This window comes from Enhydra lutris, unplaced genomic scaffold (genome assembly GCF_002288905.1).
Source record: "Enhydra lutris kenyoni isolate GAN:26980312 unplaced genomic scaffold, ASM228890v2 scaffoldscaffold6, whole genome shotgun sequence".
NCBI classification, from domain to species: domain Eukaryota; kingdom Metazoa; phylum Chordata; class Mammalia; order Carnivora; family Mustelidae; genus Enhydra; species Enhydra lutris.
In genome coordinates, this window is record NW_019154090.1 from 45,066,421 (window position 1) to 45,085,990 (window position 19,570).

General features: G+C 39.9%; 1 protein-coding gene across 4 annotated transcripts in view; it reads right to left on the reverse strand.

Moving 5' to 3' along the window:
- The window catches only part of LOC111141378 (Ral GTPase activating protein catalytic alpha subunit 2), a 316,071-nt gene that overhangs the window by 267,327 nt on the left and 29,174 nt on the right, over window positions 1–19,570 (reverse strand). For all 4 annotated transcript variants that reach the window (XM_022493879.1, XM_022493878.1, XM_022493876.1 and 1 more), the window contains exon 3: window positions 17,948–18,000. In XM_022493879.1, the coding sequence (XP_022349587.1) occupies window positions 17,948–18,000 (53 nt within the window). The remainder of the gene's footprint in view (window positions 1–17,947; window positions 18,001–19,570) is intronic.

The following is a 19,570-nucleotide window of genomic DNA, read 5'->3' on the forward strand; positions in this document are numbered from 1 at the left end:
CCACCACCTTGTTCAGTCACTGGCTGGGGATAAGAGCTGACTATGGCTGGAGAGCTGAAGGCATTGACAACCTCGGGTCGCCAGCTAACCCTGCTCCTTGCAGACCGGTAGCAAATTTTTTCTTGCAGGGCAATGTGAGCAGCACATCTCTATGCCACAATCATCTTCCAATGACCAATTATAATAGTTTCATCACATTAAGAGGCTGAGTGCTTCTAAGAGCAATGCACCCTACTCCAGGGACACCATCTCTGCTGGCATTGTTTCTTGTAAATGGGCTGCCTCACATTGATGAAAGCCTAGGCCCAGTGAATCCTTACACTCCTTTTTCTGCCTTGCAGTTCACTCTTCCTGAGTGAATGGTACAGCACTGACTCATATCTTTTCTTATGCATTCTCCACCAAGGGCACCAGGCACCCCAGCTGCATTCCAGGATCAACTTTTGATCCCATCCTGCCATTGGATTTTAAAAGATAATACAGAAGATGCTGAGAGAATTACTCCACACATCCAGAGGAGATCTTATATGGACCAGATGAATGTTTGCCATGCCGACTGTTCTTCAGACTTTAACTTTAGTCAGGAAACAAATGTGGCACTGAATCATGTTTTTCAGCTTTCCAAAATATTTCTCTGTCTCCTTGACTTGGGTTTATTTTCTTAATGTGCAACAGAGAAAAATGTCTTTTTAATATAAAGAAAGCTAAGGAACACAGCAAGATGACCTGTATCTAGACACGTGGATGCTGTCAGTAGCCACTAATAGTCTCCAACTTGTTCTGAGGTCAGGCCTATCATCATCACCACTTCTGGATAAAAGTTTTCAGGTTTATAAAATGGATGGACTTTAAAGACATGCAAAAACAAACTCAATAAGGTTTGGCTATGAAATACCATGCCCAAAGTCTAAACTGCTAAAAACATTCCCAAATGGACAGACACTTATACAACATTGAAACGTCATCCACGCTACCGCTTCTTTTTGTGCCAAATATTGCAAGGACCATTGTGTATGCGTTAAGGTCTCTGAAGTCAAGAAAAGTAAAGCCCCATATGACTATCTGTGTCAAAATGTTAAGCCTGTCCCTCAGAAAGCCCCACATGAAGCCTACCTTTGCTGAGGCAAATACATTATGGCATTTCTACTGCAGCTGATATTCTAAGCTACACTACTGGGAATGCCACATAAGCAATTGACATCTTGTTTGTACTTTCACTGGAGAGTAAAATAAAAAAAATTTTTCAAGAAAGTCAGACATTGTGAATAAATATTACTTTCCTGAGAAACACATGGCTCCCTTGAATGCTCAGTGCTCAGCTCCATCTATACGGTAATCCATTATAGCACACTTGAAATCAAAATTAGGTATTACTACTGATTGGCACATCAGGAAATCTGTCATTCTTTTAACTGATTATCTATAGTGCTTTTTTCTTCAGAACCTACTGCATGACCAGGAATACTGCGAAATGCAAGCTGCAGTTTATACAAGATGCCTCAGTGTACTTTAAAACTGCTGATCTTTGTTTAATTCGTGTGAGGAAACCTTTTTTCCCCACATTATTACCAGATGATTACAACATATCCCAGTTGATTCACATTTGATTTTAATTCCACTTAGAAAGGAAGGACGATGAAGAATGAGGACAAGATCCCATCCTAACTCATGTGAGGTGATCTAGCAAAACAATGGCCAACGAAACTTGTTCTGTCCAGAAGCAGGGAACACAGGATGCAACTCTCCCTGAAACTAGCTACATGACACAGGGTGTGAGGTAAAGGAAGTGCTGACAAGGGATAAAATAGGGAGTTTGGTTTAAAAGAACAGTAAAAGTCATAGTTACTTGATCTTTTGAGTAATAAAAGGTCAGAAACATTCTGACAACTGGGCAGTGGGTTTAAAGGGAATGCTAGGAGAACCTGGGCCACAAGGACAGTCTGGTTTCAGACAGATTCACAGGAGGAGGAGGCTGGAAGCATGGATGCTTCCAGGAAGACAGAGAGAGAGGGCACCTTGTTCTTCAGCAGTCATGGGCCTAGCCACGCAACTCTTACTAACAATGACTCAACCATCCAGTGTGGACAAAATATCTGCATTGAACACTGCATTGAAGTAAGTGTCAACACTTACTTGAGAACCTAAAATTTCAGAGAAATGAGCTAACAGAAGAAACTGCATCATGTTAAGTATAAGATGACTACATTTTTAGCTAAAAAGGGTATACTTTCTTCATATATGGCAATCCCATCCAGAACAGTACATTATCTATCTGATTACTAGCCATGCCGTTCCTGAGCAAGGAAAGCACAGCTCCATCTTGTTACATCCTCTCCAGTCTTTAAGATCCAACTGAACCATTACCTCTCAGAAGGGCCCACTTCAACCATACCTCTCACCACACTCCTCCCCAGCATGCTTCTCTCAGCTAGAGGGACACAAGGCCCACCCCACTGCTAGGTGCTGGATTTCTTGAGAGAAGGAATCCTCTGTTAGCTATCTTGTATCCCCAGTCTCAAGAACATTGCCTGGCACATCATGTTTCCTAAGAAACACTTCATGCACAGAGAGGAATGAGTAAGAAATGAAAAAGAGGAAGACAACAGGATTCTAAGTTTAGTTCATGTTTATAGATAGACACACAGGAAATGCCTCATTTGAAGGAAGGTGTCCACACTCTAACATGGTGGAAACACAGAAACTGGCAAATAGGTACATGATAAAGATAACTGAGTGTGGAATTGTGCTTCCAAACATTACAGAAAACCTTAATGCTTGATTAGGATCATCACTTGAGAGGCAATACTTTTCTTGTTTAAGGTAAAAGTGAATAAATGAAAATATTTCAAAAGAGAGACTAAAATATAAGACAAAGACATCTAAAGGAAATATGGAACGTAATAAAAATGGAGGGACATCTAATTTCTCCCTCCTATATTGTAGAGATCAACCAATACTAAAATGTTGAAAATGACATTAAGCAATTAAAATCTAGAAAGGGTGAAGGATCCCATTTACAACCAAACCACACAGAGAAAGTACTGCTTAAAGCACACACGAAATTGCAAGGAGTCATGAGGGGTGGTGGGGGGGGGGTTGGTGCTCCTCGCATGAAAGCAGAACATATCCAGAATATGTAGCAAAGGAGGGGACCATCCAAGACAAAAATGGAGATTCCACTTTCTGAAAGAGATTTGCTGAAATAGGGTAATTTTTTTTAGAATTTCTGAGCTATGCTCTTAAAAGATCCAAGAAGACACTGAATCTTTTTTACGATCTAAGGAAATAAAGAAAATGGTGATGCACAAATAAGTCACATATTGAAATCAGAAAATATTACATGGAAATGAAACATGGAAAGCATAAATCTAGAGTCCCACAGAGTCCTCTACTGTAACCCTGTGCATCACAAGACCTCCCTGGAACTAAATAGGTTGAATGGAGATAAATATCTAGAGAGAGCATGTTTAAAGTTGTACATTCTGTGTCTAACTAAAAATCCTACACAAATCTACAAAAGCAGAATATCTATGAAGGAACAAAAATCAGGCTCATAGTCTTCTTCTCTGCAACATTAAGCTCCAGAAGACAGTGTGGTCAATGGCTCACTGTAGGCCAAGCCAAGTAGAATGGGCAACAGAATACCACCCATATGGAGAAGAGAAGTTCCAAAGTAGACCAGGTGCTTATGTAAGAATCCAATACATCATAAAGATAGCTAGAGTAAACTACAGCTGTTTAAAAAAGCAAACAAAATTCAAAATTTTAAGGAAAAAAAAAAGATTATGATTTAGAAAGTATATAGTCAGATATACTTATCTGAAGCTAAAATAAAGATATTCTAGAGCTGGAGTTATACCAGCCACATATCTGCCTTCCGCAACATATGAAGCAAATTTATATACCAGCAAATACAGAGATTAGTTAATCCAAAAACAAAGGTGCAGGTTATAAACACTGTAAAAGTGAGCTATATTTATAGAATAGGAGTTAATATGATTATAAAAACTATAGTATATCCTCAAAATGATTAACCTAAGAGAAATAACATTCTAAAAATATTATAATAAAACAATCTGGATATAAAATACTTAAAATAGCTGAGTAGTGAGAACTACAAAAAATATATGGGATGAAAGTAAAAGGATGGGGTTATCATCAAGTACTGCTTTACTCTTGATATGAATAATTAGAAGAAAAAAGATTTGAATGGTATTTTGCTAATTTAAAGATAATTATTAATAGTACAGAGAATCATAGGGGAAGGGAGAAAAAACTGAATGGGAAGAAATCAGAGAAGAAGACAAACCATGAGATACTCTTAACGCCGGGAAACAAACTGAGGGTTATGGAAAGGGATGGTGATAAGGGGATGAGGTAATTGGGTGATGGGCATTAAGGAGGGCACATGATACCATGAACACTGGGTATTATACGCAACTAATGAATGACTGAACACTACATCAAAAACTAATGATGTGGGTGCGGCACCTGGGTGGCTCAGTGGGTTAAGCCTCTGCCTTCAGCTCGGTCATGATCTCAGGGTCCTGGGATCGAGCCCCACATTGGGCTGTCTGCTCAGCAGGAAGCCTGCTTCCCCTCTCTCTCTGCCTGCCTCTCTGCCTACCTGTGATCTCTATCTGTCAAATAAATAAAGAAAATCTTAAAAAAAAAAACAACTAATGATGTACTGTATGTTGGCTAATCAAATTTAAATTAAAAATAAATAAATAAATTTGCGGTCTAAAAATATTAATAAAGATAATTATTGGAATGATAGAAAATAGAAAGTATATTTTCCAAATCACAAAGTATATTCCATAAAGTGAAAGTGACCTCTCCCCCAAAAAACAAAAGTAGAAGAAAAACCAAGAATGTTGATTTTCACACACAAAAAATCATATATACAAACAGGTTAAGTTCCTCTACCAGAGACCAAGTCAGTCAGAAATGGCTTTCAAATACAGAAAGATTAACAATAAAGTAAAGAATATGACATATCAGGCATGCATCGGCACAAACACACAGCAAAGTAGTATCAATATCAAGTGAAAAGGCTTTAAGAGGGACAAAGGGAATCATTTCAATTAGATTAAAAGTGTAATTCACAATATAGTGATAATATGAACATTTAGGCAACCAATAACACAGGATGAAAATAAAACAAAAAAGTACACGAAAATAAAAGAAATGCAGTTAACTGAGGGGAAATACATTTATCATAGAATACTTTAATGCACTCTATCCTTGACAGATAAAAGAGGGCAAACATTGCAATACAGCAACTCTGAATACAATTAACAGTAGCTTAATATATATGTGGAGAAACAAAATTTCACTTCGCAGATTCTAGCACTCATGAAAATATACCAAAAGTTATTTTTCTAAGCCATGGGAATAAACCCACAAAGTAGGAGGTGCACAAATCATGAGTAAACTCAATACACTTCATGTCCACCTTTGAGAGTTTAAACTAAAAAACACTGGAAGTACATAAGGACTTTAAAACATTCTTGTGAGCAACAATCAAGTAAAAAAATAATAATAAAACAACCTTCTAATTATAGACTAAGGATTATCAACAATGTGAATGCTGTAGAACAAAAATTGGCCAAAGCTAAAAAAGAGAAAAATCTGTAGAGTTTAATTTTCTGTAACACCAGAATGAAATACATAAAAATAAGTTTAAACTGAAAAAGCTTATAAAATGTTGATTTTTTTTTTAAGATTTTTTTCTTTATTTATTTGACAGACAGAGATCACAAGTAGGCAGAGAGGCAGGCAGAGAGAGGGAGCAGAAGCAGGCTCCCTGCTGAGCACAGAGCCAGATGTGGAGCTCAATCCCAGGACCCTGAGATCATGACCTGAAGGCAGAGGCTTTAACCCACTGAACCACCCAGGCACCCTAAAAGGTTGATTTTTAAGGAAGAAATCAATATTAAAGAAAAGCAAAGCAAATTTGATGACAACAAACCCTCTCTGAGTACAGCAAATCACTAAGCTATAGATGGGGATTTGAATTGGTAGTAGTGTAGGTAATTAAAACAAATTTCCTCTAAATCAACTGTTTATTTGACTCATTAATAAATATTCTTAAGTGCCTCTTTTGTGTCAGGTACCATAGGAGGGACCAGAGATAAAGCAACATAGTATCCTGTTCCTGCTCTAAAAATGACAGCCCAAAGGGGAAAGGCAAGAGCATCAGGGATGTCAGTATATGGACAAGGAAGTGAGTACAGACAAGGCACACTTCCAAAGGGAAATCACCTTTGAACTGATCCTGAAGAATACAAAGGAGTAAGCCAGGCAGCAGAGGACATTTTAGGCAGACTAAGCAGTTAGCAAGAAAAAAACAAAAACAAAAAACCCTGCCGCTTTGTTGCCAGTAGGAGCAAAAGTAAGGTGGGTGACAAGGCATGGAGAGGTAGGCAGAGACCAGATCAGGAAGGGCCTTGAACATCTTGGCGGGGAGTTTAGTCTTCATCTTAAAGGCCAAAGGAATCAGAGTTACATTATACAAAGAGCATTCCAGATGGGGAGGGAGACAGAAGAGGCAGAAGATCAAAGAACAAGATTAGTTAGTTAGCAGGATACTCCAGTAGGAGGGAAGACTGAACAAAGGCTGAGGCAGTGGGGAAAAGAGGGTTTTCAAGAGCACCAACATGAGATGTATAGAACCATGGAGTGGAGAAAGTACTATCAATACTGATCAAAACAGACAGAAAAAGATAGGATACCATTTTCATCATACTAAAAATCTAATATCCAAAAACATGGTACTGTAAGCCCTTGATAGACTGACTGTAAGAGGTTATTTTTTCACTTTGATATCATGCAAAAGTCTAACATCTTTTTAACGAAAATCAAATTGCAGTAGATTATTTTTAATGAGCAACAATCCAGATTATCCCCTCTTTTTCTCTCTAAAATTAATAAATAAACTACTTTAAAAAGAAGAAAAAGTGTCACAGACCTGCAATCGACTCAGGACAGGCCACTCGGCCAAGTTCACTCAGCGAATGCCCAAGGTCTGCAAGAACAGCTGGTGCACCTCATGCAGACTTTAAGCCAGACTCTCCTTCCAACCTGGCCTGTGTCACAAGCACATCAAACACTAGGTGTCACTGAAACAGACACCACATTACACATCCAAACAAAACAAGCCAGAGAAAATTTACAGCATACCTTGGTACAACTCTGTCCTGAATTTACAAAAAAAGAAACTGGAAGAGATTATGCTGAGTGAAATAAGTCAAGCAGAGAGAGCCAATTATCATATGGTTTCACTTATTTGTGGAGCATAAGAAATAACACGAAGGACATGGGGAGATGGAGAGAAGGGAGTTAGGGGAAATTGAGCGGGAGATGAAGCATGAGAGACTATCAACTCTGAAAAACAATCTTGAGGGTTTTGAAGGGGTGGGGAGTAGGAGGTTGGGTGAGCCTGGTGGTGGGTATTATGGAGGGCACGTATTGCATGGGACACTGGGTGTGGTACATAAACAATGAATTCTGGTACACTGAAAAGAAATTTAAAAAATAAAAAAAAAATTTAAAAATTAAAAAAAAAGAAACCAACTCATCCAAATTGTGTGAACACACTAATACAAATCAATTTAAAGGGACAGAAAAAGCTCTTTACAACTCTCCTGCTCTTCTAACAATAAATACAACATGCCACTGTGAATTTTCCATATATTTAGTCCTGATGCCATCTCTACTAGCTGCCCTTTAAGGGTTCTTGGAAGCATTTGCTAGTGCTGCCTTCCAGAGGGCCTGTTCAGAGAGTGTTGGTTACCAACGAGTCAGGCAGCACACTGCGTGAGAGAGGCCAGAGTGCCAGGAAGCTCAGAGCATCTGGACCACAACAGATAATCACCAGAATGTAATTTCAGACTTCCACAAACATGTCTCCAGTTTCCCTTCCCTCAGGTGAATTGAATAATTCAGTATATCCTGTTGGGTCAATCCCAAGTTTCTCACCAGAAAATGCAAGGCATAAAGAAAATTGTACTCTTAAATAGTAAATTTAGAAGTTAAAACATCCATTGAAAATGGCTTCTTTCAACTTAGACACTTGTAGTTTAATTCAAATTATTAAAATGCAATAGTTAGATAATCAAATTTTAACCTCAAGCAATGTATTTATTCCAAGGATCCCTAGAAAGGACTGGATGTTGATATTTTGTTTCCTTCTTCCCATTTGCAGATCATAAACATTTCATGATTCAAAGCAGACACCAGTATCACCATAGGCTATAGAAATGAAAGGCCTAGGCCCTATGTTTGATTATTATCCCAGTATCCATTACAGAGCACAGAACGGAGAAGTGATTTCTGAGCTAACTCCCTACTGCCGGGAACATGAGAGACAAATGAGGAAAGGGCACGACGGGCCTTCCGGGCCTCTACTATGATCCCTGCACAGGGGCCTCAAGGTTTATCATGGAGCAGATCACACTACACCATAACAACACTGCTGTCACCTGGAATTCTTCCCAACCAAGGGCTCGATCGACAATACTAGAAACAAGTATGACTAATGCTGTGAAGCCAGAACAATTCCATACATACCTCTCTTATATAAAATGCAAATAACACATTAAAATATACCCCTGATGTCATAAAAAAGTGACCTAACATTCTGCTCGGGATAAGCAGGGCACTGATTTTGCTCACCACCTGGAATTCAGGACAGCTTTGGGGATTGGAGCTGGGTGTCTCTACTGGCTCAGTTCTTTTAAAACTGTTCTCTAGGGAATGTGAACTAACACTAGATTTGTTTGCTTATTTGTTTGTTTCTTTTTTTCCAATTTAAATCAGTCATTCAGAATTATTGCAGTGACTCAGGAGCTGCATTCATGGTTGGCATCATTCTTTGAAAAGAAAAAAAAAAAAAAAAATCCATGGAAGCATCCAAGTATTTGAAATCCTCAATAAGAACTTAAATTCCAAGGATTTAAGAAGAATCTGTTTTTCTTGTTCATTTTGTTTGTTCTTGTCCCTCCTCCACTCAATAACAGTAAAGTGGTCCTCATGGAAAAAAGAATAAAAAGCAGCAAGAACATGAGAGGTTGGTGGAAGGAAGTCCTTCACTTGGCATGAAAAGGAGGGAGTAGCGTGGAAGTATGTTTGCACACTGGACCATCTGAAAGAAGTCCTGAAAAATACAGCAAAGGACAGCAGGTGTGTGGAAACCAGTTAATTGCAAAACCACAATTCTGCTCTCTTGCTATGTGGTTTTGCTCCTAAAAAAAAGGTGTTAGCCGTTACATAAAGAAAGCAAAAGGATTATGACTTAATCCTGCGGGATACCTGCCCTCAATGTGCTAGTCTGTCTAGGATTCAGCCCAAGCTATTCCACTGAATGCTTGCATGGTCTTCAGATTTATTTTCATCTGCAAAGAGTTTTAAAAGATACGCAGTTCCACCAACAGAAGGACAAAGAAGGTGGGGGAAAAAAAATGAAGTGGGGGGAAAATGGAGGGCGGGGGGGAACAAATGGAAACAAACATCTCAGAATTATCTGTATCCCTATTATATTCATAATTCTAGTTTTTCTTCAGGGAATGTTTCTCTCTTATTAATATCTGAGGTAGAGTGATGCTATTAAGTATGAAAAGTTATAAATGATCTCCATCTATACTGGAAAAAATATCAAAACTCCAATTTTTGATAGCAAATACAAAGCAACTGTACAGAGAGTGAAAACCAGCCATTCATTTCACCTTCTTTTGCACAACTCTGGGCAAGGCACTGGGTCCGGTTGTGTTCTTGGTATCAGAAAAGCTAGTAAAAATCCTTTCCTCCTACTTTGAGCTAAAGAATTAGACGTTAAACCCACTATCTCTACAAGCTCACTTGGAGCAATAAAGAACAAGAGGACCAGTGTTGAATTCCATTCAAGTAAGACAGCTTCCCCTGCAGCCCTAGAACCACTGCCACTCAGCTGGGACTCCCAAACTAACTACACCCAGCAAGACTCCATATGCATGAGAACTGCCTCCACTCCAGCATTACCTCCATACCACAGACAGGGAAGGGAGATGGTAGGTAGGAGGCCTAAGGTAAATATCAAACAACCAAACTTCATCTTCAACAGTAATTAAGAAACAAACACTAGTGACCATAGCCTACTCCCCTTCCTCTGTGTGTCCCTGAAGAAGCCCACAGGTCATCGGCACTCACCTGCTGCGGTCTGCCCCTACCATCCACGCCTCTCCGACCTGCATCTCCCCCACCGAAGCAAAGGAGGAGGAGACACAGCATACCTCTTCCTGAAATGACATTCAAAGTGTTTTCTTTCTCTTTGGGTGAGGGAACTGAGTGCAGGGAAGATGGGAGTGTGATGGAAACATGAAGTACTGCGTCATTTGGCCATTATATAAAGTATTCTTTTCATCCTAAAACAAGCATGAGATGAGTAGAACGGATTTGTGTGTGGCTTTTCCACTTTATGTTTGCATTAGGCCACTTTGGAACCATGCTTCCCTCCAGTCAAGGGCACTGTGGTAACAAAGCCTGAGAAGCCCAGGGAAACCGCGTCAGTAAAACCCTCAACCTTAAGTTCCCTGCTGTACAAGAACACAAATGTGCTGATGATTTAGCCAAGTTTTTCACAAAGAGAAGTAAGTCTTTCTAATGAGGTAACAAGCTCTGTTGATAGACTATCGAGCTTCTCTGTCCAATCAGTAGCCACTAGGCACATGAGGCTATTTAATTTTAAAATTTAAATGAAATGAACCTACTTAAAATTAAAACTTCAGTCACAGCAGCCGTATTTCGAGCACTGAACAGCACATGTGGCTAATGCTTATTTAATTGGATAGCACCGACACAGAACATTAACATCTTCACAAAGTTCTACTGAACAGAGCTGCCCTTGAGAAAAAGCAACTGAGAATTTTAGATCTGCAAAGGCTAGTCAGAATCAAGTCGATCTAATATGGAAAACTAAGCAGAAGCATGAAATGAAATTTCATGCTAAAAGACTTGCCTGTGAACTCCTGATTTGTAGCATCACGGGATGGTAGAGCTACAAGAGACCTCAGGGCTAGCCAGTCCCAGTCCTTCACCTTACACACACGGAAGCCAAGGTAAAGAAAGGGCAAGTATCCACCTCAAGGCCATGCAGCTCAGCAGAATCAACACATGATCTAAAGCTACCTTCTTCCTATTTCTTTTATCCTTAGAGTTTTAGGTGAGGAAGGGAAATGTTTTTGAAATAAAAATAACAAATAATCCCACCAGAGATAAGATGAGAATTTAAGAGGCTTTAATCCAGCAATAAATAGAAACAGGTGCAAATCACTGTGGGGGTTACAAAGGATTAAACGTAATGGTTTCTGGCCTCAGGAACTCTACAGTCTCATTAGGAAGCTAAGGCACAGCCACCTTCAGGGAAAACTGAGAACACCTAGCAATAATGAAATGGTCACACCGGAGTGTATCATACAAGTCCACAGGAAAAAATGGGCACCTCTAGCTGGAGTTGCCAGAAGAAATCAGTGGGTCTGAACAGAGCTGGAAAGTATGGGCCAGTGGATGAGGAGAGCAAAGGGCAGGCTCTGAAAAGAGAATTGCATAAACCAAGAGGCAAGACCTAAATTCTGCAACAAGAGGTGAAGGGGCAGTAAGCAAAGCAGTCTATGTGTGAGAGAGCACTTCCACAGAACAACACCCTCAGCAACATGCGGGGCCGTTCAGGGGCTCAGAGTGTTAGCCCAGCTCGGGCCACACTGTAAGAACCTACAAAGAACCCGTGCAGGTCTCTAGGAAGGAAAAAACAGGACTTATTTAATCTGGTGAGGTAATTTGGGTAAATCTACACCTAAGGAATCTAGAAGTCAAATGTCCCATATATCTGCGATGTCAACTCTGTGATCTTTGAAAAATAGATAAATGAGTAGCATTGTGAGATCAGAACATGTGTAAGCCTGAAGTTAAACCTCTCCTGTCAATGTATATTATAGTTGGGGGGGAGGGGGTGGGAGAAAGGAAAGGCCTTGCTATCAAATTCTAGAATTTTCTTAACCATAAATGAGTAACTCCAATGACTGCATTTCTGTACCAAAGGGAAATGGCATATAACATGGCAGGCAGCTTGAAACAACATCTCTGTATTAACGACATGCTCTCATTTTCTGTAGTCTTGATGCCCTGACATCTGGGACCTTGCTGATCTCAGAGGGACTGCCCCTCCCAGGATTTGCCAAGTCGGACATACAGTACCTGCCAACATGCCTTTGACAGTCAAACCAACCAATCCAAAATCCATTTCTGCAACCACTTCCTTTTATGGGCTCTCAAATTTGGGACACTATCCTCCTGCTTAAATCACCCGGGGACAAGGTACTAGACCACTAGGGGCCCCCTTTACAAACCAGAGCCTGCTAAAATTATTCAAACTATCCAATCCTAAATCTGCTTAGCTTGCTTCTCTTGCCTTACCCATTCCTTCCTTCAAAAACCAAAACAAAGATGGTCACCCTCAGTTCCCCCCTCTCCGCCTGCTCTCTGTATGCTCTCTGGCTCTCTCTTCATAGCCCTGCTGGCAGGCCATGCCTCCTGTTTCTACTATACTCCTGGGAGTACAATAAACATCTCTCCCTTCATGGCAACCATTTTCATGTCTATGTGCCTGTCTTACCATACCTGCTGAAAACAAATCCAATATACCATTAAAACAACCTCTTAACTACTGACTAGAGAGGGTTCTCAAAGTTATTTGACCTTGAAGCCCATTTACCAGGCATTTCTACACCAGTCCTCCTTTTCCCCTGTGCAGGGAGCTACCTCCAGGGCTGCCACCAAAGTATCCCTTCTACAAAGAGCCATTCAGAATTTTCTGGGACTCAGGTCATTGCCAGACTTCTGGCATAAGTCCACTGTTACTGCTGGATGCTTCCAGTAGTAGGAAATGGAACATGCTCAATGAGGGCAGGGGCTTGTGTCTGACATGGCTACTGCCGTATCTCCAGCACCTAGAAAGGTGCCTGAAGCACGTAGCTGGCATCCAGTAAATGTGCATAATAAATGAGTGAACTAGACAAGAATAGATACGTACTGGTAGACGTGGCCTATGGAGTACAGCTTCAAAAGCAGGAGAGTATTAAGACTCCTACATGGTAGGCCACATGGCACTGAGTTAAGAAAATGGGTCTTATAATCAGACCAGAGGTTAAATCTTGAAAGCTGTGCAATCTTGGACAAGTCACCTACAACAACAAAGACCTTGGTCTTCCATTGATAAAAACTGGGAAGGGAGAATCCACTTCAGAAGGAAAGGAGGACACAAGGCAGCTATGCACAACACTTCCATTGTGGTCAAGATGGCAGTGTAAATTCATTTTATTGGGTCTCACACCCCCACACAGTGGGTCTTACCCACTACCATTTGAAATACATGGCAATGACAGATGAAATATATTTTTAAGAGAAAATTAACAAGTGAACCTCAGTTAAAAAAAAAAACAAAGTGACAAACATACCCATGAAGCAGCAACCACAGAAACTCAGTGATGCACAGATATGTAGCCACAGGCAAAGGTGTCTGGAGGTCAACTTCAAGCAGGAAAGGAATTCTGCTGGAGATAAAGGCCGACTGAAAGGCCTGCTCGCTCCCTGCCTGAAGCCGCAACTTCAACTGGGCTGGCAGCCTTGACTGCATACCACTTGCTTCACCAGAGCACTGTGAGGTCTCCAGTAGCTCATTACATCTAAACACTACTGCCTCCTTTAACAAGGCTTCCCTTCCATATCACCCCTGACTTACAGGGACAGGCAGCAGGTCTCCCTGCACATGCTCCTTCCAAACTCTCTCATCTCTCTGATTTCTTCTGATCCACTTTATATTTACAGGCTATCTTTACATGATATCCCTTCTGGGATTTAACATGTCTTAATAATTCTACTTCTTGTAAAGGAAGCCTTTGCCAATTATTTACACCTTGATAAGTATTTACCTCTGAATCCTCATAAACCATCGCTTTATATGCCACCAATTTACAGAAAGTAGCAATGAAGTTACTTAATTTTCAGAAAGAACCATACAAATTATAACCTACCTTCTAAAGCCAGAGACAGAAAGAGAACACAAGCATAAACAAAAATAAAGCGGATTCATTATTCATCCATATTTACTATGCAAAATGAAAGTTTTAGTAAGTCTGGAATAATATATATTTGTTCTATTATATAGGCAAATAATCCTCTGTAGATGATAATGTATCCATTATAACTCCCTCCTTAATCTAGATGTTCTGACACGAGGAAAGAGTATTAAAATCTCCTCTGTGGGAGGTACAGAACTACAGTGCCTGTTGCTGACGGGCTTTCCTGCTGCACAGCGAGACTTGCAATTAGTGACGGCAAATGGAATTCTCAAAATATTCCTGGGCTTTAGAGGATATCGGGAAACTAACAAAGGACTTAAAAAATGGTAAGAAAGGAAGTAAGAAGAAGGAAGGTGGCAGAAACAAAGTGAGCCAAAACCTGATCTGCAAGCAACAAGCTCAAGAGAAACAATTCAGGATGCCAGAGAACAAATGCCATTTTCACTGCAGGATCTCCACAGGTCTGTGCCCTCTGGACCCCAATTCCCACCACATGGTAAGTTGGAGGAACTGAACCTGAGCTTTCCTTAATAAATCAGGACCCTCAAATGGAACCAAAGTGGTTCGAACCAAGAACACTCCCAACCTCCTGGCAAAAGAAAGACAAACCCTCCAAAAAACCCCACAGGATTAAAAGAGATTAAATCTATGTTCTAATAAATCTCAGAGCATGCAAGAAAAGAACCCATGTGAGAGCAGCATATTGAGGGAAATTGAAGACTTTTGATACTGGAATGATCAGATACAGAATAGGAAACATCACACATTAAATGTTTAAGAACACAAAAGAGGTCAAAAATGAAGAAGGATCAAGAGCCTATCAAAAGCTACAGGCCAGGTGTGAACACGGAACCGAAGGAAGTTAAAACAGGGACCAAAAGTCACTGAGACGTAAAACACAACAGAATGGTGGAGTAGCAGATGAGCCCCAAATGAAGGACTTCACGCACTGCATGGAAGAAGTGAAGACATTCCCCGGAATGCAACACAAGGAGGCAGGGGAAGGGGGTGAAAGCCAGCTCGAGAGGCATGGAGAACAGATGCAGGTTTAAATAAGAATCCTGGGAAGTACAGCAGAAGAACAGAAAGAGTCAACATTTGAGAAGATAGCAGCTGAGCATTTTACAGAAAAGGATCTGAATCCAGAAATACAGGAAATGCACAGATACCAAGCAAGACAAAAAATCTTCAACTAGACATTTTGTGGTAAAGCTACAGAACACCAAAGACTAAGAAAAAGGTTTTAAGGGAAGCCAGAGAGAAGAGGCATTTAAAGGAATGACCAGATGGGGAACAGGGTTTAAAGCTGCTACAGTGGTAAGGAGACACTAGTAAAATGGTACCTGTAAAGGGTGACACAAGTATTTTTACTGCCACTACTGCTAATACTGTGTCTAATGCACATAACAACTGAGGACACTGAAGATTAATCTGGAGCAGAGAAAACAGAAAGAATTATGACCCTCAAAAGAAGGGTCATGCCAATGAATTTCACAACTCTGGTGATCAAAAATTCTTAGAATTCCTCAAATTCTTAGAAAAATATATAATTTATCAAATTTGAATCAAGAAAACCTGAACAATCCTAAAATAATTCCAAAATGATTAAAGAAACTGAATGAATGGTTAAAACCTTCCAACTAAAAACAAAGCAAAACAAACACACCGGTTTCAGAAGGTTTTTATAGGAAAAACTAAAAACTGCTCTAAGAACAGATCATTCCAATCTTATGCAACCTATTTTATAAAATAGAAAAAGAAATGTTCGACATGAGCTTCTACAACTTCTATAACAGGATCATTCAGAAACAACGTGAGGAAGGGAAATTTAGGCCAACCTCAGTTGTGAACTTAGATCCAAAAATGCAAAGTACTAGCCTCCAAAATTCAGAAATATAATTCACCACATTTATATTCATGAAGAATTATACAAGGTTATCTCAGTTAATGCAGAAAAAAATACACGTTTGGAAACTTCAAAACCTATGTATGACTTTTTATAAATCTTACCAAACTAGAAATAGAAGCAAACTTAATCTGATAAAGTATATCTACTAAAAATTTACAGAAAACTTCATTAACTAAACATCAGGAAGCCATGAATGATGAAACGCTAACAGAACTCTTTAAATCAGAGCAGGATGACCAACTTTCTTCTGTCTAATCACCCATGTACTGGAGGGCCGGGCCAGCACCAAAAGACAAGAAAACAGACAGACTGACTAGCTCGTCGTTATTCACAGACCATCTATCTGTCCACCAAGAAAACAAACAAAAAAATCTATAGACAAAATGTTGGAATGAAATAAATCATACATACTCACTTAACCCAGCAGTGGGGATGAAATAAATGAACGTGAGCTAAATTCAAAAAACATGGATAAATCTCAGAAATACCGCTGAATGTAAACAGCAAGCCACAGATGATTATGTACCATGTGAGGCCATTTTTATTATACTCAAAACCAAACAAAACTGCATAAGGCATTGTTTAGGGATATGAATACTGGGGGCAAAAACCATTTTTAAAAAAGAAGGGTAACGGCATAATGCAGAGGAGTGACTGCCTTCAGAGGAGAAAAAGTCTAGGATCAAGGAAAAGCACCGAATTAGCTTCGAATTCTAAAGGTCTAGTTCTTGAAGCATCCCACTTCAAAACTTGCATATATGTTATAGATTCTTTAGTAAATGTATCAACTTCTACAGAAATAAGATCATTTAAATTAATGGGATAGTTCAAATGATGGTTAGAAATTCCGTATGTAAGTGACAGGCTTAATTAAAGCTCCCGTTAAAGACAGCTCCTCTGTACAAATTTCAGTCACAGGAGGGTTGCCACAGGAAACACAATAACCACCACAAAATATACAGTGAATCTGTGTCTCTTTCTCTGGGGAAGGAGTACAGCCCTTAAAGGATTAGAGAAAGGGAAACACAGTCAGTGCCAGCCATGAGCCAAGTACTGGACTAGAAGTCCTCAAATATCTGTTTTATTCCACAAACCCAAAAAGTCCATAGAGAGCCTTCTGCCTAGGCCTCTCCCTCCAGCCAGCTCTGCAACAGACAGACATTAGGCCTTCCCTTTACAGTCATAAAGTTGATCTCACACCAACCTAAGTACATGAATAATTTCTAGATAACCAACACTTAACTTTCAGAACCTACAATTTAGTTCTACTGGAGCTCTCCAGGTAACAGTAACCTGGCACTTGTCCAATACAATTTGTGGACAAGAAAGACTGTAAGCTTAACTGATCAAGAACCACAAGCAAATATATTGTTCCAACTTTGAAAAGAATATGTAATCACACATGGACACACTGACACATACGAAGATTTCAATCTCACCAGCAGTCAGGAAAATATGTATTAAAAACTGGGTTTTCAACATGCCAGTTTACGCGTGTGTGCGTGCGTGCGCGCGCGCACACACACACACACACACACACACACACACATACACACACACACACACACACACACACACCATCTCCAGTGTTGGTTAGGGAAATTTACATGCAACTTCCACATAAATTTCCATATAAGTTTATATGATCTTTTCAAAAACCATTTGGCAATATCGGTATTTTAAATGTAGATACATTTCCATCTAATAACTTCACATCTAGGTAACCATACAGGAAAATTCTCCCATGTTTCCAAAAAAAATTAAAAATCACAAGAATATTCTTTGCAGCATTGTTTGTAAAAGTTGAAGGAAGGAAATACATGCCCATCATTTTTTATGTCCTCAAGTAAAATTAAAGAGTTAAAATACCACATTTTAAAACAACAAGAATCTTAAAAGCTAAACGAATTTAACAAAAACTTACTTCAAAAAGAAAGAGTATGGAGTCCAGCTCCTCCCTTTGTGACTTATTATTCCCTGGAATATATTAAAAAAAAATTAGTTATCATGACAATGTGTAAATTTGAGAATCTTAAAAATTATGTTATATTGAAAGCATTTAAGCTTCAACATGCACTCATTTATTCAAAAACTACCAGGGGGTAGCACGGAATCTGTGTCAGGAATGTAGACAGACCCCCCAGGCCACACCACCTGAGTCCACATCAAGCAGAGCCACTCCTCATTAGCTGTTTAAACACAGCTTCCACGTTTTCCAAGTCACCGTCAGCCTGTGGAAGGCAATATATTCCTTTCTCAATTAGTTACATACAAGCTCACACTATGAGGGAAGGCACAGCAGAAGCAAAGAAAGAGTTCTAGCTTTTTTGATGTGAAGAGGCACAGAGCAGTCATAACTTTGAAAAGCCATGCATGTCTTCAGGCCATGTGCACTGTCCTTTTAAGGGTGACAATCATAGAAACTACAAAACCTACAGTAGCCAGTTACATTGATTGTCTGTAGGTGCTGTGGACCTGCGCTAAGTGCTTGCCATTGAGCATCTAACTTAGGAAGCAGCAAACCGTTTCTTGAAAGGGCCGGCAGTCTATATTTTAGGCTCTACAGGCCCCTCTTGTAATCACACAAGCAACCATGGGGAACACATACATGCACTGGGGATGGCTGTGTCCAACAACTTATTTGTACAAACAAGCAGCCAGCTAAAAGCTGTGTACTCCTGATCTATTGGAATCCCCACAGCTCTATGAAATAAGAGGGTGACAGCAGCTAATATTTACTGAGCACATACTATGTGCCATACTCTGTCCTGAAATCCCAGGACACATGCTAACCTGTTTGATGCCAACAAGAGGAAGCTGAGTCAGAGAGAGGTGAAGTAGCTTGCCCAAGGAGAAACAGCTGAAAGGACAGGGCCAGGATCCAAACCCAGTCTGGCTCCCCAGGCTACACTATCCTGTCATCTAAATACTGAGCGGATTGTGCAGTATGACATTATTGGCTTGATTTTTCAAAGAATATTTTATATAAGGGTATAACCATAAACATAATACATTAATAATACATATGGGGTGCCTGGGTGGCTCAGTTGTTAAGTGTCTGCCTTCAGCTCAGGTCATGATCCCAGGATTCTGGGATCAAGCCCCTCATCTGGTTCTATGCTCGGCAGGAAGCCTGCTTCTCCTTCTCCCACTTCCCCTGCTGTGTTCCCTCTCTCCCTGTGTGTCTATCAAATAATAAATAAAATCTTCTAAAAAAATAACACATATAGAAAGAAATGCATGCAGAGAAGGACTGGGGACCTGGGCAAAAACATACGCTTCAATTTTCATTTCAAACACTTTTTTTTTTTAAAGATTTTACTTATTTATTGGACAGAGGGAGAGAGAACATGAGCAGGTAGAGCACCAGGCAGAGGAAGAGGAAGAATTTGGCTCCCTGCTGAGCAGAGAGCCAGAATCTGGGGCTTGATCCCAGGGCCCTGGGATCATGACCCAAGCCAAAGGCACACACTTAACCAACTGGGCCATCCAGACTCCCCATTTCAAACCCTATAGTGGAGTCTGAATTTTTTTTTATAGTGCACAC